General features: G+C 39.9%; 1 protein-coding gene across 1 annotated transcript in view; it reads right to left on the bottom strand.

Annotated features, from left to right (window-relative positions):
* Nucleotides 1-21,422, bottom strand: part of RALBP1 (ralA binding protein 1) — a 46,736-nt gene that overhangs the window by 6,545 nt on the left and 18,769 nt on the right. The window contains exons 5-8 of the mRNA XM_049770052.1: nt 11,479-11,828; nt 9,586-9,747; nt 7,952-8,083; nt 1,360-1,467 (exon numbers count right to left, since the gene is read on the bottom strand). Coding sequence (XP_049626009.1) covers nt 1,360-1,467; nt 7,952-8,083; nt 9,586-9,747; nt 11,479-11,828 — 752 coding nt within the window. The remainder of the gene's footprint in view (nt 1-1,359; nt 1,468-7,951; nt 8,084-9,585; nt 9,748-11,478; nt 11,829-21,422) is intronic.

The raw sequence follows: 21,422 nt of genomic DNA, 5'->3' as shown, positions 1-21,422 counted from the left end.
GCACATACAAAAGAGATACATTAACATAGATTAATTTAATCATGGCTAAAAAATCACGTGATTGTCTCACTAAAACTTAAAACACTTGACAATATTCTATATCCTTAACAAAATGAACAAGTCTAGAAGAAACTTATCTCAATATAATGTAGGGTATACAGAAAAACATATACCATAAAAAGTAAGAAAAAGTATATCACAAAAATCAGAAAGCACCCATCAGACAAGGGGCTAATATCTCTAAGATATACACAAGGTACTGACAGAACTCAACAAGAAAAAAACATCTAACCCCATCAAAAAATGGGGAGAACAAATGAACAGACACTTCCTCAAAGAAATACAAATGGCCAAAGGCACATGAAAAAATGTTCCACATCACTTATCATCAGGGAGATGCAGAGCAAAACAACAATGAGATATCTCACACCACAGACTGGCACACATCACAAAGAACAAGAACAATCAGTGCTGGTGAGGATGTAGGGAAAATTCACTGCTAAATTCATTCACTGCTGGTGGGAATATCGTCTAGTCCAGACTTTATGGAAAACTATATGGAGATTCCTCAAAAATCTGGAAATTGAGTTCCCATATGATCCAGCTATACCACTCCTAGGGATATACCGTAGGAACACTCTTATTAACCCTCCTCCTCCCTCCCTTCCTCCATCCCTCTCCCTTTTTTCCTTTTAGGAACTCATGGCAACATGAGTAAACATAGAAGATACCAGGCTAAGTAAAATAAGTCAAAGACAAATATAACATATCTATGAAATCTTTAAAAAATATGTAACGCATAAAAGTAAGAAGATGGTTACTAGGGCTGGCAAACAAGGGCAAATGTTGGTCAAAAGTTACAAAGTTTAAGGCAAGAGGGATAGATAAGGTGCTTGCCTTCCTGCAGCCTACCCTGGTCCCTTTAGCATCAGCAGGAGCAGCCTCGGAGCACAGAGCCAGAAATAGCCTCTGAGCACTTTCGGGAGTGGCCCAAATCATCCCAACACATGCTCACAAAGTTGCAGCTTTACAGGATGATGGAGCTCTGTCTAGAACTCTATCTAATGTAGATAGATGGTAAGAGTTAGGAAGACTTACTGCATCCTGAAACATGCTGAATACAGGTTTCAGTTGAGAGTAAGCTGCATAATTAAACATATTTTTAGAAGAATTGTAGGGCCAGGGAAATAGCTCTATGTGCATGGAGGATTCCAGGGTTTGATTCCCCTACACTGTATGGTTCCAAGCATAGCCAGGAGTAACCCAAGAACAGAGCCAAGAACAGCACAGGAACTCATCAAGATAAAAGATTCTTCCTGCCCTGCCTCATCCCCCAAGAAAGGAGAATAAATAACTAACTTGTGCAAGGAGAATATTTATAACTTCTTCATTTTCATTCATTTCTTCTTTGGAAATATCCTCTTTTGAAAGACTGGCTATCTCTTGTGCAATCTTGGTTTCACACTCCTGCCATGTGGGAAAAAAATGAAAATGAAAAAAAGAACTGATCAGTGTACAAATAACATATTTAACAAATTCACATCATTACCAATAAAACTTTCCTCCTTGTTTCCTGGAGCTGAAAAAGTAAATAACATCCGGATAGATGGGCATCACCATGTGTGGCCCAAAACAAAAAAATAAACTGTCATTATTATAGTTTATGTCACATGTTCACAACACTGTTAATGATTATAATTTGATAGTTATCTCACTTCACCACCATCAAAATGCCCAGGCACTCCACAACTGAATATCCTTATATATCTTCCAGTTAGTCCACCATATTATTCCCATTCCCTGACTCTGCCCTTCCAACATTCTCAGTTCTAGAATCCAAGGACTAGGGCTTGTTACCATTTCCTTCTGTCTAGTCCTTGTTTTGCCCCAGACAGTTTCAGAGATCAGGCATATGGCTGCAAGCTTGAAAGGCAGGTTTGTTCTCTGGTAGGTCTTCACCATCTCCAATGTTAACGATGCCTTCTTAAAGAATGCAGACTGAAAGGCCTAGTTCAAGGTTTTTTTCTTCATGACTTTACTTTTTTTTTTCAGTCTCTTGATATGGGGGGCATCAGTCACTCCCAAAGGTGCTGGAAGGCGAGACCTGTGATACTACTAGAAAGTTTGGGATACCGTACATGCACAGCATTTGAACCATAACTACAGGCCTACTGAAGCTTTTCTTGAGGTATTGCTTTTTTAGAATATGTGCATTGTGGTTTATTTGGCTTCTTTGTTTTTTATCTGTTCCAATAACCCCTAATTAGTTCCTGAGGGCTGCCTCTCAGAGTACTTGCCTTCAACCATACTAAGGTTAATAGTGTTTGTCTTCTCAGGGTGGGAAACACAGTTCAGAGGGCTGACCATAGGCTCTACATGAAGGAGGCCTGACACTACATGGTCTCCTGAAGACAAAGCAAGGAATAGCCCCCAGAAGGAAAGCTATTACAGGTGTAGTACCACCCCCCAAGAAAGGCTGATCATCTCAATCACTACCTTGTTCATCTCTGCAACCTCCACATCCCCTTAACTTCTTTGAAATCACTTATGAGCCTCTGGTATGTCTTCTTTCTAGGAGCCACTCGGATGATCCTTGGTGACATTACTCAGCCCACATAAGGCAGATGCTGCAATCTTTCTGAACTATATCCATGTTTCCTCAGAGTCCCTCAGCTGCAGCAAAGGCCCAATGCTCCTCATGAACATAGTAGGTCTCATAAACTGCCTAACTCCTTGATCCAATGGTTGGGTCAATGTGGTATTTGGAAGAAGATAGTATTCCTCGATAGTGGAATAAAGATAACCAAAATAGGACGGAGGTTTGGAGTATGATTAGCAATTAGCAAATTCTCGAAAGGTATGTTACTTTTCATGCAGTGCTCCTTCCCCCCCCCCCCCCCAACTTTCTTTGCAACGGAATTTTTGTGCATATCTGAAAAAGGAACTATGTAGATCACCCATAGTCTGTTACTGACTCCTTTAGCAAGTTGGCATCAAGACTTTTTAGTAAAGTAAAAGGTCTTGTGTGGAGTTTTTCCTAATCAGACTTCAAAGGGTTTTAATTTGCAGCAATGCCCCAAGCAAGACTTGTTACTTGAAAGCTTTGAATTCTCACATAGCTCTAAACAGATAAAAGTACAGATTTTCAGAATCATGATTTGAAGAATACCTCTGATTACTACATTGAAGATTTGTCCTGACAAACAATTTTCTCAAAAATTAGTCTTATCGGGCCCGGAGAGATAGCACAGTGGCGTTTGCCTTGCAAGCAGCCAATCCAGGACCAAAGGTGGTTGGCTCGAATCCCGGTGTCCCATATGGTCCCCCATGCCTGCCAGGAGCTATTTCTGAGCAGACAGCCAGGAGTAACCCCTGAGCACCACCGGGTGTGACCCAAAAACAAAAAAAACAAAAGAACAAAAAAAAAACAAAAAAAAAATTAGTCTTATCTAGTTTCCAAAAGATTTTCAATATTGCCTTTAGATCAGCACTGGCAGGGGCCGTAGTGATAGCATAGCAGTAGGGCATTTGCCTTGCACATGGCTGACCCAGGACAGTCCTGGGTTCGATCCCTGGCATCCCATATGGTCCCCCAAGCCAGGAGCAATTTCTGAGCGCATAGCCAGGAGTAACCCCTGAGCATCATCAGGTGTGGCCCAAAAAACAAACAAAAATATTTAAATAAATAAATATATATATATCATCACTGGCAGATTCATCACTCACTCTTACATTAACAACAAATTTCAAACTACTTAAGCCATCCAAAGAAAGTATAAATGCCACAGCTGGGTGCAGCTTCTTTCAACACCACATACAAACTTTCTGTTTCCCTCAAGGTGGTCAAGGTGCTGAAAAAGACACTTTTGTTTTTCAATTAGGTTTCTCTGTATCTAACAAAAATTATTCTTGAATTTTTGTTAGTTTCATTGCTTTCAATGAAGAGGATTATTTAATAGTTCCTATCACTTTGCTCTTTTTCCCCACAATAGTGGAGTTTTGGGACACTTCTGGGGTGGGGGAACGGCTACTCCCAGCCCTACCTGGGGATCATTAAGAGGAGAAGATGTCAGAGGCCGGAGATAAAATGGAGGTAGGGCATTTGCCTTGCATGCAGAAGGTTGGTGGTTCGAATCCTGGCATCCCATATGGTCCCCCGTGCCTGCCAGGGGCGATTTTTGAGCGCAGAGCCATGTGTAACCCCTCAGCACTGCCGGGTGTGACACCCCCCCAAAAAAAAGAGAGGACAAGGTGTCAAGAATGAAACTGGGCCTCTTGCATACAAAATATGCATGTAGTCATTTGAGTTCTCTTCCCAACATATAAATATGCATAGATGTAATTTCTTCCCTCTGTATACTGATGGGGTACTTTTAAAACTATATTTAAACTCCGTGGTATATAAAAGTTGTTTATAATATATATGTTTCAGGCAATGTTCCAACAGTATGAGCAGTCTGAGGTAGTGAGTAAAAGCTGCCCATCCCCACTCTGAGAAGCCCCCGGAGTTTTCAGCTGGAAGACCAGTGTACCTGGAATTTCAGTGGCTTGGTATCTCTTCCAAGATCAGTTGTGAAGCTGTGAAGCTGGGTCATTTATACTCTGAAGGCTGCTAACAATTCCTATTTATCTCTCTATTTTATGGAAGCAACTTTGGTTAATGTCATGGTAAGTTTGAAATTATTTTTTCACACCTCTTCAGAGTTATTACATGATGGAACTAAAGTTTCACTGTCCCTTCCCTACAGTTGTCTGGACCCTCACTCTACCTCTCCCCCCTTCCCATTACCTCTTCCCTTTCCCTCTTTCCTCACCCCCTCTCCCTCCCCTACTGTGACTTACACTATTATAATGGAAGGGTGCATTGCATGTCACTTTATCCCCTTCCAGCACCCAGTTCTTGTTCAAAGTGATCAGTTCCAACTGACTGTCATAGTGGACCCTTCTCTACCCTAACTGCACTCATCACTCTTTGTGGCAAGCTTCCTACAATGAACTTGTCCTCCTGACCCTATCTTTATTGTCTCTGGATTTTTATTACTTTACTATCTTTTACTTATCTTATTCCAACAAATGAGATTGCAAATACATGCTTTAATATTCTTCGGATAGATATGCTGTGAGTTTCTGAATCATTCATCAGGTTTATATTCAACATCTTGAGAATCTTCCATACTGTTTGCAATAGATACTAGACCAGTGAATATTCTCATCAATATTGTATGATTTTTTCCTTTTTTCTCAAATTTGCCATCAGTTAGTATTTCTGGTCTTTCTGATATAAAACAACAGGTGTGAGATGACATCTTGTTGTAGTGATCAGTAATATGAACAGACAAAAAACTGAACTAGACCACTGATTCACAGTACTCAAATGATTCACTCAACTCCAAAGACAAATTAAATAAAAGCAAAGTAAACCATTGAAATTATATGAAATTAAAAGATTTTTCACAGCAAAAGAAACTATTATGTTTATTAAAAATGCTCATCATCACTTTGTTTTATTTTGTTTTTTTTGGGTCACACCCAGAGGCACTTAGGGTGTAACCCTGTACCTTGAGTTTGCAACCAGTGATGCTCAGAAGACCACGTGGTCAGGACTAAACTGAGCTCAGCCACAAGCAAGGCAGCACCCTAATCTCTATGTCTCTATCCCTCACTACTTATTATCAGGGTAATGCAAATCAAACTTACTATGAAATATCACCTCACTTCTGTTCTTGCTTTCTAATCTGTGGTACAACAGAGAACATGCAACTGGCAAACAATAACCATCACTTATTTCCCATTTTCACAGTCCTTAATCTGTTGGTTGCTTCCAAGCCAATGGTTCAATGCAGGGTCTTGTTAGTATCATAAAAGTGTATTTTGTGTATTTAGGGTCATGATGGAGGGATGGGGACAGAAGCACAAGGCTAAATTATACTAGAGAGAAAGTGAAAATTAGACAACATAGTGTTATTACTACGAGAATTAAACACTACATCATTATGCTATTTCTAGGAAACATGAACTTCGGGAATATACATGTGACTTATCACTAAAACTTCATTAGGTAACACATAACCATAATGTTCCATTATAAGCACTAACTGGAACCTGCTATTAAAACGAATGTGGGTATTTGGGGGGGAGGCACACCCAGTGGCGCTCAGGGGTTACTCCTGGCTCTACGCTCAGAAATCACTCTTGGCAGGCTTGGGGGACTATATGGGATGTCAGGAATTGAATTGGGTTGGTTCCGGGTTGGCGCGTGCAAGGCAAACACCTTTCCCACAGTGCTATCGCTCTGACCCTGCCAAGAATAATTTCTGAGTGCAGAGCCAGGCATAAGCCCTGAGTGCTACCAGGTGTCATGTGACCCAAGAAAAACAAAAACAAAAATAAATTCCCTATCAAAAAAAAAAAAAAGATAATATGGTAATAATACCCAAAGACAATAGAGACAAAGGTCAGAAGGACTGGTCCATAGTAGGAAGCTTGCCACAAAGAGTGGGGGAGTACAAAACATCTGCCAGAGGCAAGCAGGGAGGATGACAGGGGGAGGGAAACCAGGGACACTGGAGGTGGGGTATGTGCACCCATGAGGAGATAGGTACTGGAGACATCGTATGACTGAAACTCAATCACAAAACAACTTTGTAACTGTATCTCATGGTAATTCAATTAAAATATTTATTAAAAGAAACTTTACTTCTAGTATTGGGGATATAGATCAAAGGGCTGGAGAACATGCTTAGCTCGTAGCAGTCCCAGGTTCAATCTCTAGTATTGCAGCACCACTACTGAGAACAATCTCTGAGTATCATACCAAGACTAGCCCCAGAACTCTGCCAAGTACAGCTCCAAAACGAAAATCTTCAAGTGCTGTGTATATATTGCTCTTTTTGTTTGTTTGTTTTGGGGCCACACCTGGTGACACTCAGGAGTTACTCCTGGCTATGTGCTCAGTAATTGCTCCTGGTTTGGGGGACTATATGGGATGCTGGAGGATCGAACCGGTTAGTGCGTGCAAGGCAGACACCCTACCGCTTGCACCACAGCTCCAGCCCCTATATAATGCATTTTTTTTCTTTTTAGTTTTGGTTTTGGGGTCACATCCAGCAGCGCTGAGAGGTTATTCCTGGCTCTATGCTCAGAAATCGCTCCTGGCAGGCTTGGGGGACCATAAAAGATGCCGGGATTTAACCACCGTCCTTCTGCATGCAAAGCAAACGCCCTACCTCCATGCTATCTCTCTGCCTCTATATAATGCATTTTTAAAAGAAATAATGGCCTGGGAATTATCTCAAAAGTCTGGAGCTCATACCTCCTGTGAACAAGGTCCTGACTTCTAATGCCACCCCACCAAAAGCACCCTCTACTGTAGCTCTGAAGGCTCATAAGCACCTCCAAGGTCAAGTATCGATGCTGGAGTGATAGCACAGCAGTAGGGCATTTGCCTTGCATGCGACTGACCCAGAATGGACCTTGGTTCCATCCCTGGTGTCTCATATGGCCCCCAAGCAGGAGTTATTTCTGAATGCATAGCCAGGAGTAACCCCTGAGCATCACTTGGTGTGGCTCAAAACAACAACAACAAAAGTATAGCCAGCTACTGTGTCACTGAGTCTGACTGGTCCAGTATCTCTGGTAGCAGGCCCCCAGCCCTCTGAGCATTGTTCGGGAAGAAAGTCCACTTGCCACAAGTTAAAATAACATAGCAGTATTAAAAGATTCCAGCACATTTAAAATACTTTATTATAAATGTGATGTACAGGTGCTAGAGAGATAGTACAGAGACTAAGGAACTTTCCCTGCATACAACTGACACTCAGATCATCAGCACTGTATGGTCCCTTGAGCCCAGGAATAACCCCTGAGCAGAGGTAAAAAAACAAACAAACAAAAAAAAAAGCAAAAGTAAATTAGTTAACATGATATGAAAAAAATAATAAAATGTACTCACTTGTCTTTTAGCTTCTCTCAGTTTTCTTTTGAGGGCTGTCAAAATTCTCTGTACTTCCCATAACCTTTCTTCTTTTGACAGATCCTTAATCCCACCCTGCAGATCTCGATGTAAGCAATTCAATAGAAACTCCTAGAAAACAATATACCAAATACCATGTAATTTAGAACTATTTTTAATATTATTAAACAAATTAAGTCATGGCATAAATTGTTGTCTCAACAAAATGACTATCAAAATAATCATTCTTAAATGTTCTCTCTGGGCAAAAAATTTTCTTTCATTAATTTATGCACTCGGGGCCGGGCGGTGGCGCTAGAGGTAAGGTGCCTGCCTTGCCTGCGCTAGCCTAGGATGGACCGATGGACCGCGGTTCGATCCCCCGGCGTCCCATATGGTCCCCCAAGCCAGGAGCGACTTCTGAGCGCATAGCCAGGAGTAACCCCTGAGCATCACCGGGTGTGGCCCAAAAACCAAAAAAAGAAAAAAAAAATTTATGCACTCAACGAATGAAGTCCCACAATCAACCAAGGATTGGATAACATGCATACAAATAAAAGCACAAAAAGGTAGTTAATAAATAAATGTAGTTAATTTCTTATTCAGCATGCCAAACTCAAGCACATAATCAAAGATTTCATAATATGTATACAAATAAAAGAATTAAATGCAGTTAATTTAGTAATTGAGGGGGGCTGATTTTTTGTTGGGGGGGTCACACCCAGTGACTCTCAGGGGTTACTCCTGGCTCTGTGCTCAAAAACTGCTCCTGGCTTGGGGGTCATATGGATGCCAGTGATGGAATCCCGGTCTGTCCCAGGTTATCTGCATACAAGGCAAAAGCCCTACAGCTTGCGCCACTGCTCCGGCCCTAATTTAGTATTTCTTATTCAGTTTGTCAAACTCATACACATAAACACAGGAAGGGGCCACAGGAGGGGAAGGTGAGGAAGTGCTTGGGCTACCCCTGGTTTACAATCAGGGATCAATCCTGACAGGGCTCAGGGGACTATGCAGGGAGTCTGGAGATTAAACTGGTCAGTATAGAGCAAGCACCTTAACTACTATGCTATCTCCTAACCCAAAAACTATTTTCTTACAATAATACAGGACAGGAGAAAAGAATACAATTTGGGCTCAAATTCTGTTTTGATGGCTCAGTAAATATATGACTAAGCACAATTACTTAACATATCCAAATTTCAGTATTTTTAGGTGTAAATTAGAGCCAATAATAACACTTGGGCAAAGTAATAGTTTTGAAATGTTTACAATGTGCCTGCCATAGTGTATGTTTAATTCATTATAACTCATTATAGTAACCTTTATATCAATCCTAAAGACTCATTCTAAAATAGCTTGAAGGAAATTAAGCAATTTGCTTCAAATCAGTTATAATTGGGAGTAGAGCAATAACTTAAAACTAGTTTTTAAACCCTGCAACCAGTGTCCCACCACAATCAGCTGAGTTAACAGGCACAAAGTATTGTCCAATGGAAATTTCTGGCTTCAGTTTGCGATGAACATGCTAACACAAAGCTAAATACCCAAAATAAATCGATGGACTAGACTGTGTCATCATTATCAGTCTACAACAGGTGGAACAAAGGTGGAAGTAAGGGCTGAGCACAAACCTGTCTCCTGATCTCCTCCTTGATGCTCTCCTGGGTTTCAGGCAGTGTGGGCATGGTGGCCATGTTAGACCATCGAAGAGGTTTTGTCACTTGTTTTAGTATCACATTTCCAAAAAGCTCTTGTACATGAGTAAAAAACACATACAGGACCCGGTTGCTAATCTAAGAAGAAAAAAAAATTAAGTTCTTCACAAAGAAAACTATTAAAGTTGTCATTTTATTACACATCATTTAATCTCGGACATGTAAATTAAAATTTTCCTAAGCAGTAAAAAGTTGTGCTTCGGGGCCGGGAAGGTGGCGCTAGAGATAAGGTGTCTGCCTTGTAAGCTCTACCAAGGAACGGACCGCGGTTCGATCCCCCGGCGTCCCATATGGTCCCCCCAAGCCAGGGGCGATTTCTGAGCACATAGCCAGGAGTAACCCCTGAGCGTCAAACGGGTGTGGCCCAAAAACCAAAAAAAAAAAAAAAAGTTGTGCTTCGCTGATTAGTGCCCAATTTAAAGATGAGAATAAAAGAGTATGAATTGGGTCATTTACTCCAGCACCAGTAAAATCTAGGCAAGGGGAAGGAGGCCAAGAAAAGGAGGCAGAGGCTAATGATAATAAATTTGTTCTTTTTTTTTTTTCCAGTGATTAACTGATTCTTTGAAAACTCATGTTATTTTCAAGTTACTTCGAGGGCTTTAAAACACCAATGGATCTATCAAGGAATATGAAGGCAGTAAGAAATTTTGCATGTGCAATGCGAGGCTGGCAGTGTAATAGGCCCCATCCTGCAGTAAATTTCAGGCAGTGTTAAAACATGGTGCTCACGTGCTAGGAACCAGAACGCTAAGAAAGCTGAAAAGCTAATAAAATCATTTTATACCTAAGATTTACAATACACTTGAATCCACTGTGATACAATCATCCTAACTGGCAATTTTAAGTAACTATATAATAGTCATCAAATTCTGAAATCTTCACTAACGATTACATTAAAATCTGAGAAACATCTGACTTTCAAAATGTGAAAAAAAATATCTTTAATAGAGAAAAATCACTAACAAATGTGTTGTGATTAATAACTGTATTGGGTCGGAGTGACAGCACAGTGATAGGGTTTGTTTTGCACGTGTCCACCCGGGACAAACCCAGGATCGATTCCCGATTTCTGATTCCCGGCATCCCATATGGTTCCCCAAGCCTGCCAGGAGTAATTCTCGAGAGCCACCAGGTGTGCCCCCCCCCCCCAAAAAAACTATATTGGCCAAAAACAGGGCTTAAAATAAAATCCTGTTTTTAGCTTTTTGTTTTTGAACTAAGTAAAATACAATGAATTATAGACACATAGAGAATAAAGCCTAAGAATGTATGTTGTAAGACATACCAGTTAATATACTACCTTGAAATACTACCTCCACAAATTAATATTCTATAAAATGTTTATCAAGATCTACCTTTATGAAATGCAATTCTCAGCCTGACCAAATGAATGTTGAGCCATCTGTGCCCAAGTCTGATGATATATAAGTGAAATGATTAAGCGATGTTATTTGATAAAAAATAATTTAAATACTTGTAATTATATTGGTGAGCTCTATTAATTGCAGACACTTATGGTTCCTCCACTGAAAATAACAAACCATGTCACCAGGAAATGTTTCAAAAACTGATATCAAATACCACAATATTCAATATACATAGCCGTAGGGTAATGAGAAATTGTACTCAGAAAGCTGTTACATCAACCGGTCCGCATTACAGAAGAAAAAGACCACTATTCAGATAAGCTAGTGTCTGCTTTTTCAGGCTAATGACTACACGTGTGCAGCTCAGAAGCAGAAATGTTTCCCCGATTCTTCAGGGCTAATAAGAAAGGCAAGTAAATGTGCAGAGAAGGCTACGTACCTGAACCGTTGGGCTGAGCACTATAGAAATGTTCTGTATATTCATTTTTGTTTCCAGTTCTTTTTCAATAACATGGTCCATGTGCACAATCAGCCAGGAAATCAGAAGATAGTTACATTCTGGCAGTTCCTTCAGTAAGCGCTGTAGCTCCTGCACTTTCTCACTCTCTGTGCTTCTCCCACAAGCCTCTTCAAAGCAGGGGATAAGCTCTTTGGTAAGCAGATTCTCTGGAAGGTCTCGCAAATATTGCTTCAGCAAACTGGCTACAGTGTTGGGTTCATAGTCTTCCAAGTTTGGAGACTCCTCTCTGTCATAGGCTGCTTTCAGCTCATCCACCTTTGATTTAATTCCTTAAAACATTCAGATTCAGAAGAAAAAGAAAACATTAAGGAAAAAAAAAACCCTCACATAGCATTCTTCACCACTGCCTGCACCCCTGGGGGCAACCTAGAGAGAAAATTTGACAATGACATATCGCTATGAAGAAATTACATGCATGAGGTTTATTCAATGCCTTAGTACGGGACCACACACTTCAAGGGTGGACTGAATCAAAAGCTAAATGATAATGGAAAAAACAAGTATTCAGGACAAAAGTCAGAGGAACTAATCAATTCAGGAAAAAAATGGTTTTCATTTTGTTGTTTTGGGGCCACACATAGTTGTGTTGAGGGATTATTCCTGGCTCTGCACTCAGGGATCAAACCTGGTGGGCTTGGGGAACTATCTGGGATGCTGGAGCTTGAACTTGAGTCAGTTGCATACGAGACAAATATCCTACCACTCTGTTGTTTCTCTACACACACTCCCAAAATTTCTTAAAATTTAAAAATAGGAATGTAAAAATTCAGACAAAAACTTAAAATTATAACCTAAGTCTAAATCTTGCTCTACATGGGCACCCAATTGCTTTTTCACTCTTTTTCTTTGTATTTATTTGTTCTGTTTTGCTTTGTTTGGAGACTATACCTAGCAGTGCTTAAAAACTACTCCCAGTGTGGTATTTGAGGGGTTCTCTTGGCACTCAGGAGAACATGTGGCACCAGGGATGGATCTGGGTCTCAGCACACTTCAACTCATTTTTCTAATGAATTGCAACAATAACATGCAGTTTTTTAAAAATTGACAAGAGAACTAGAATTTCACAATTTGAAAATGGGATTATACTGCTTTTCTTATTGGACAGAAAAAAACATGTCCACCAACACACAAATTTTTTTTTTTTTTTTTTTTTTTTTTTTGGTTTTTGGGCCACACCCAGCGGTGCTCAGGGGTTACTCCTGGCAGTCTGCTCAGAAATAGCTCCTGGCAAGCACGGGGGGACCATATGGGACACCAGGATTCGAACCAACCACCTTTGGTCCTGGATCGGCTGCTTGCAAGGCAAAAGCCGCTATCCTATCTCTCCAGGCCCACAAATTTTATACTTTTTTAAACATTGCTTGTAGTCCTTTTAGACCATTTTGCTTTTAAGTGATATAATTCAGTCACAGGATTGCTCAGAGGAGGCACAAATTAAGGCTAACAAATTTTAACTGTAAATACTCAAGAAATATCCACTCTTAATATTAACTACTATGTAATCAACAGTGCTCAAATCTGAGTTTTGATATTCCTTAGCTCATGTGAAAACCTTCCAATGGAAAGATGATAAATCTATACCATACAACATTGACAAAATAAAATCAGCAATTCCAATTGAATTAACAATCTCTTATATTAATTTGGAGACACTAAAATTGGAAAATCATTCCCATTTTCATACTTTATGGCAATAAGTAAAATATGGTGAATGATAACTTGTTTTCCCTTTTCCTTTGTTTTGGGTGGTTTTTTGGAGGGGGACAATATCGAGATGCTCAGGCTCAGGGTCACTCCTAATGCTGCTTGAGAACATTACGAATGCCAGGGATTAAACCTGGGTTGGCTACATGCACAGCCAATCCTGCATTAAGTCCCAAACTACCTTGTAACCTACATTTTTGTTACTTACATTCTTAGCAAGCATCTCTCTCTTCCAACAGTACCTACCCAGAAAATTTTGCAAGTAAACAATCAGATTAATAGTAAGTGATTCTTTTTTTTTTTTTTTTTTTTGGGTCACACCCAGCGGTGCTCGGGTTACTCATGGCTCTGCACTCAGAAATCACTGCTGGCAGGCTTGGGGGACCATATGGGATGCTGGGGATCAAACCCGGTCCATACTAGGCAAACGTTCTGTCACTGTGCTTATGGTTCTAGCCTGTGATTAATTCTTTTGTTTGTTTTTGGGCCACATCCAGTGACGCTCAGGGGTTACTCCTGGCTATGTGCTCAGAAATCGCTCCTGGCTTGGGGGACCATATGGACGCCGAAATCCAAACCACCATCCGTCCTGGATCAGCTGCATGCAAGGCAAATGTCCTACTGCTGTGCTATCGTTCAAGTCCCTGTGATTCATTCATATTACTCAGAAATCAGCAAATATTTTTCTTGGTAATTTAAAAAAAAAAATTTTTTTTTTTTTGGTTTTGGGTCATACCCGGTGTTGCTCAGGGGTTATTCCTGGCTGTCTGCTCAGAAATAGCTCCTGGCAGGCACGGGGGACCATATGGGACACCAGGATTCGAACCAACCACCTTTGGTCCTGGATCGGCTGCTTGCAAGGCAAACGCCGCTGTGCTATCTCTCCGGGCCCCGATAATTTAAAAATTTTAAAACATTTTAAATTTTTAAAGAGAATTAAAAAAAATTTTTAAACTTTATTGATTGGTGCCAGGAGTTGAACCCGGTCGCTTCCAGGTCAGCCACATGCAAAGCAAATGCCCTACTGCTGTGCTATCTGTCTGGCCCTTTAAAAAAATTTAAAAAAGGGGCTGGAGAGATAGCATGGAGATAAGGCATTTGCCTTGCATGCAGAAGGATGGTGGTTCAAAGGCGGTTCAAAACCTGGCATCCCATATGGTCCCCCAACCCAAGCCTGCCAGGAGCAATTTCTGAGCATAGAGCTAGGAGTAACCCCTAAGTGCTGCCGGGTGGGACCCAAAAACCAAAAAAAGAAAAAAAAATTTTTTAAAAAGAACTACAGGTATATAAAGAGCATAAAGAGGAGGCCAGAGAGATACCACAGAAGTAGGGCATTTGCCTTGCAGGACTGACGGTGGTTCAAATCCTAGCATCCCATAGGGTTCCCCGTGCCTGCCAGGAGTGGATTTCTGAGCATAGAGCCAGGAGTAACCCAAACCCTGAGCACCTAAAAACAAACAAACAAACAAATAGAGAGCATAAGGGCTGGAGAGATAGCATGGAGGTAAGGCATTTGCCTTTCATGCAGGTCATTGGTTTGAATCCTGGCATCCCATATTGTCCCCCAAGCCTGCCAGGAGCAATTTCTGAGCACAGAGCCAGGAGGAACCCCTGAGCACTGCCGGATGTGACACCCCCCCCCAAAAAAAAGAGAGAGAAAGAGAGCATAAAGAGTCTAGAGAGGGGCTAAAGTGATAGCACAGAGGTAGGGTGTTTGCCTTGCATGCAGCCAACCCAGGATGAACCTGGGTTTTATCCACGGCATCCCATAAGGTCCCCAGAGCCTGCCAGGAGTAACACCTGAGCGCCTCTGGGTGAGGCCCATAAACAAAAACAAAAAAATAGAGAAATTCTCTAGTTTCTATATTTCTAGTAGAAATAGTCAGTTTACTTTCTGGCACATGAAATGACCACATTGGAGCACTACCAGGAATGATCTCTGAAGTGAGCCTTGAAAATTCTAGCTGAGGCGGTAAAAAAAAAAAATTTTTTTTTTTTTTAAATAATAAAACATGGGCCAAAGTGACAATACAGCATTAGGGTGCTGCCCTGCCTGTGACTGATCCAGGTTTGATCCCCAGCTCATCTGGGTATGGCCCCAAAACAAAACAAAAAAAAAAAAATGATAAAATAAGATAAAAATCAGCAAGAGCCCAAGGAGATAGTTCAGTTTTCAGAGGCACATGCTTTTGTATGTGGCATATTTTTCAAACCTTGGCACTTTGTGTCCCCACCTCCATCCGCCCCTAGGTGTGCCCTTGGAAGCCCTCAGTACCAGCAGGGTAGCCCTCAAAGTCCCAGGAACTACAGGGCCAATTAGCTACTTATGCTCAAGCCATAGCACTTAACTACCTGGTCACATTGGACAAGTACTGCCGGGTCAGTCCATGGGACCCCTATTTGAGAGGTTCAAAACTATAACAATAGTGGGCTAGAGCAATAGCACAGCAGCTACCTTGCCTTGCACACAGCAGATCCAGGTTGATACCTATCATCCCATATGGTTCCCTGAGCCCTAGTAGTGATTCAGTGCAGAGCTAGAGTAAAGACGCCTGAACCCTACCAGGTGTAGCCAAAAATTTAAAAAAAAAAAAAAATTAAATGGCCAAAGTGGTAACACAGTGGTAGGGCATTTGCCTTGCAATGGCTGAACCAGGATGGACTCTGGTTCGAAACCCTGGCATCCCATATGGTCTCCTGAGCCAGGAGCAATTTCTGAGCACAGAGCCAGGAATAACCCCTGAGTGCTGCTGGGTGTAGCCCAAAAAGAACAAACAAACAAAAAAACAAAATGTCATGTTAATCACAATTATTAAAATTTTAAATCACTTAAGCTTATTTTGAATGTAACTAAATGGTATGAATTAAAATTGAATGCCTAATATCTTTATTTTTTTCTTGCTTTTATTTTCTATAATATGGTAGCATACTGCTGCTATAATTTAAGGAAAGTTAAAATCAGAAGGCCCACTTGACTCCCCCAGCATATATGGCTGAGAAAAGACTGAGATCAAAGAGAGGTGTCTTCCTTGAAAAGGGAGGGTGGTATTTCTTAGGCTTAAATAATAGTTTCAAAAAATAGTTGCAAAAATTTATTTGGCCTATTAAGAATCTCCCTGTTGCTGTGCAAAGTATGTATATAGTAGAGCTTTACCTCTAGATGACAAAATTAGTATACACAAATATGGCCTTGATTAAATATCACTTTACCTGGGAAAATCAACATCAAGAGAAACATAAAAATAACTAATTCTCAAAGTAAAGTTAGTCTTTTAAAAGATGTTCTGCTCACTCAGATAAAAGGAGCCCTTTGTAGGAACACCTGACAAACTCGCTAATCTTTTGGTTTTGTTTTGATTTTTGGGTCACTCCTGGCAGCGCTCAGGGGTTACTCCTGGCTCTGCGCTCAGAAATTGCTCCTGGCAGGCTCGGGGGACCATATGGGATGCCGGGATTCGAACCACCGACCTTCTGCATGCAAGGCAAACGCCCTACCTCCATGCTATCTTTCCGGCCCCAACTTGCTAATCTTTTAACTTATATCAGAATTGACACCCAAGGTCCAGTCTATGAGTAAAAAACATTTGAGATGTTAAAGTTTGCCAAAGAAGTTTCTGCATTGACTCCCCTCTGTCTTTTAATTGGAACTTAACATTCAAAAGATTTGAAACCACACTAAAGGCCTGTGAATTGTCTGTTGTGAAAAAACTTATAGATCTATCAGTATGTATTCATAAGCTTGTTGCTAATAAGAAAATAATGTTTTTAACCTTGCAGGAAAGCAGATGTAGTCTGTCTCTCACAGGTAAAATTCACCCCTCTAACATTCAATAAAAAGACAACTAGATCCACCATAACAACTATGTCTCCTTCCTTAGTCAAACCCTGCACCCACTTTCCTGGGGAGCCAGAGAACTCCCTGAAGTGGCCGGACAAAGAGGGCATGGCATCTGGCGCCCAACATGGAGTCATTGACAAAAGTAAGCTATCTCTCTCTGTTCTTTTTTCTTCTTGTTCTTATTTTTAGGTGCAAGGGTAGGAACTCATCAGGGTGCCTGTGGCCCCTTGGTAAAGACTGACGAAGTTAAGAAGATGAGAAAGTACACAGGGAAAATGGGACAAAGCTGTACTAGGAAACAAAGCTTCTCTGATGTTTTAAAACATATGTTAAGAGCTGGTGGTCCAAAAAAACTGGAAATTGAGCTTCCATACGATCCAGTATACCACTCCTAGGGATATACCCTAGGAACAAAAAAATACAATACAAAAATCCCTTCTTCACACCTATATTCACTTTAGCGCTATTTACAATAGCCAAACTCTGGAAACAACCAAGGTGTCCTTCAACAAATGAATGACTAAAGAAACTGTGGTACATATATACAATGAAATATTATGCAGCCGTCAGGAGAGTGAAGTCATGAAATTTTCCTATACATGGATGTACATGAAATCTGTTATACTGCGTGAAATAAGCCAGAGGGAGAAAGATAGATGCAGAATAGTCTCACTCATCTATGGATTTTAAGAAAAATAAAAGACATATTTGCAATAATTATCAGAGACAAAAGAGAAGAGGGCTGGAAGGTCCAGCTCACGACATGAAGCTCACCACAAAGTGTGATGAGTATAGTAGAGAAATAACTAACACTGAAAACTATCATAACAATGTGAATGAATGAGGGAAGTAGAAAGCATGTCTAGAGTATAGGCGGGGGGGGGGGGGGAGGGAGATTTGGGACATTGGTGATGGGAATGTTGCATTGGTGAAGGTGGTGTTCTTTACATGACAGAAACCTAACTACAATCATATTTGTAATCAAGGTGTTTAAATAAAGATATTAAAAAAAGAGCCAGTGGAACAAGAACAAGTCAATGTCAAGTACAGGAATTTATTCAGTTTGTACAAAAGGTTAGACCCTGGTTCCCTTAGGAAAGCAGTCTATCTCTAAGAGACTGGAACAGGGTGGGCCAGGACATACAGGAGTTTTATGTACAAAATGACACATAAGATGTTCATCTGGCAGTGTTTTCTATATGGACACAAATTAGAAATCTTCTAGACAATAGATCTGAATTAGAATGTTTGGTTCAGGAGACTAAATAGAAAATCATGAGCCTTCTGATGTTAAAAATTCTGTAGAAAAATACAATAATTGGCTGGATTATGAGGAAGAGGCAGAATTAGAGGAAGAAGCCTTTGAAAATAAAGATCTGTTGGCTTTGGCTACAGTCTCTCTTCCTATGCAAAAAAATAGAAAATTTACAGAAAAAACCAGACCTAATACTGCATTTTTTTGGTACTGCCCAGGAAGCTCACAGTACAGGAAACTTAAGAGTTTTGGTTTTTTCTACCCTGCTCATGGATTGGCAGGATTAACATCATTAAAATGGCAATACTCCGCAAAGCATTATACAGATTTAATGCGATCCCTCTAAAAATACCCAGGACATTCTTCAAAGAAGTGGATCAAATACTTATGAAGTTCATCTGGAACTTCATTTCTACGGGAGAAAATTTTTTCTGACTTTGAAGGTTTCTAAAAATACAAAATTATATGGGAATGTTGCAAATTATTGTGGTTAGCCTCTTTAGATAATATTAATTTTGCAAGTGGTTAATATTATTGATATAATTAAATTTCCTAACAGTTTGTCACCAAGTATTAAATTTAATGTTTGTCATAAGATACCTTTATAAAGTGTGAAAATATTAATGGATTATGATAATATTAGAAATGCTCTCTGAATGGCATGGTACTTTATTGTAATTGTAATTTTGGGAATTCTAGAGAGCTCATTTAATAATAAATAGCATTTATTTAATAAATAACTCAATAAATAATAAATCAACAAATATCATAAATTTTATAAATTAATATCATAAAGGATAATTTGTTCTCTTAAGTATAGGCATTTCTAGCCATTTGTTTCAAAACTGAAAGAAGGCCAGAGCATGGAGCATGTCTGGTGCTCTGAGATGGGTGCTGGTCACAGCCAGAGTGGCAAGACCACCCAACTGAGAGGATTTTTTTTTTTAAAAAAAAAGAAGGTTTGATGAATATGAACTAAAGAAAAACTGCATGGTCAAACTGAATTCTTATTAATATGTCTCTAAATTAGAAATGACCTAATGTTTTTGTATAAATAATTCTATAGGAAAGGAGCTTCGATGCTCTAAACTTATGTTACAGTACTCTTAGAAGATTGGATCAATAGAAATGATAAGAAATCAAGATTTTCCAAATGAAATTTAAAATTTATATGCATAATGGTTATTGTGTGTTATGTAAATTTGAAGATTTGCTTTTTCTCTTTTCTTGCACCTTCAGTATTTTTGATATTTCATGACATTATTGGTTTGTATAAATTATTGGTTTTGTATAAATATAGGTAAGAAGTTTTCCTCTTTGTAGTGTGGATTATTTCTTGTGCAGGCAGGAAATCTTAAAATAAAGAGACACACTATTATGATCCACCACAACAACTGAGTGTGCTCCTTCCTTCGCTGAACCCTGCACCCACTTTCCTGGGAACCCAGAGAACTCCCTCAAGTATTCGGACAAAGAGGCCGTGGCAGAAGCATTTTTGCCAAAATACACTTAAATTGTAATGTGAGCTATAACATTATGTATAGATTTCTCCAATGATCAAAATACCTGCCCTTTTTCAAAAAAGGAGGAATAATTAAATGTACCTCTTAGAAATGGATGTGAAACAGAAATTAAAAGGAAAAGTTAAAACCTGATGTATTTATGGTATGTTTTTGTTTTCTTTTGTTTTTTAAGTTTTAGGGGTTTGATCTAAGTTTAGGGGTTGATCCTGAAAGTGCTTGGAGGACCAGTCTGTTGCTAGGGATTGATCATGGATATCCTACATGCAATGTATAGCTCCAGTCCTTTGACCTGTCTCCCCAACTCTTACAGTTTTTTGTTTGTTTGTGATCCACACCCAGCAATGCTCTGGACTTATTCCTGGATCTGCACTCAGGAATTACTCCTGGAAGTGCTCAGGAGACCATATGGGATGCCGCGGATAGAACCTGGACTGGCTGCATCCAAGGCAAGCTCCTTGCACTTTACTATCTCTCCAGCCCATATATATTGTTAATATATTCGATTCAGTCCATCATAAGAATATATGCAATCAACAATGAATTCTAGAAAATAAAATAAATTCTCAACTACTTTGAAATTAATCATGTGAAGGTAATGAATTGGATCACACATCCTGCCATTGCTGGAGACTTCACCTTACACCAAAGGTTTTACTTGCAAAGTAACAAGTAAAGTCTCTGTAAGTAATACATGTGTGTACTGGTGAAAGGTGTCGAATACTATATGACTGAAACTCAGTCATGAACAATTTTATAACTGTGGGGGGAAAAATACTATACTTGTAATCAGTGTTTAAATAAAGTAATTTTTAAAAATAAAAAAATTCATATACATTGTACCTAACTTTATATACCAATTAAATTCTCACCAGGTATGAAATTAAGTTTTCTTAAGATAGTAGAATGTAAATAAATGAAAAGTTTCACTAATATACAAGAGGTGCACAGTATGACTGAACCATTCACAATGGGGCCTAAATATATAAAAAATAACATTTCACATCTCTTAGCTGAACTCAAGAATTTTATTATGGGGGCTGGTGCAATAGCACAGAACAGATAGGGCATTTGCCTTGCATGCGGCCAAGCTGGGACCAACCAGGGTTCAATCCCCAGCATCCCATATGGCCTCCAGGAGGGATTTCTGAGCATAAGCCAGGAATAACACTTGAACACCACCAGGTGTGGCCCAAAACAGACACCCCTGAAAAGAAAGAATTATATTATATGTTTGTGTCACAAATACGTTTTGGTCAAGAAATGTCTTTAACGTGGATCTCTTTCACTCTTGATTTCCCTCACAACACAGAGCCTCTGGGAAAGAAAGTAAGAAAACAAAGAAGGAACTGAGTATCCCTAAGATAAAAAACACTCATTAGGGGCTGGGAAGGTAGCGCTAGAGGTAAGGTGTCTGCCTTGCAAGCGCTAGCGTAGGATGGACCACAGTTCGATCCCCCGGCATCCCAAATGGTCCCCCCAAGCCAGGGGTGATTTCTTTTTTTTTTTTTTTGGTTTTTGGGCCACACCCGGTGACGCTCAGGGG

The sequence above is a fragment of the Suncus etruscus genome, chromosome 3, assembly GCF_024139225.1.
Source record: "Suncus etruscus isolate mSunEtr1 chromosome 3, mSunEtr1.pri.cur, whole genome shotgun sequence".
NCBI lineage: Eukaryota > Metazoa > Chordata > Mammalia > Eulipotyphla > Soricidae > Suncus > Suncus etruscus.
This window is presented reverse-complemented; position numbering and strand designations above follow the sequence as displayed.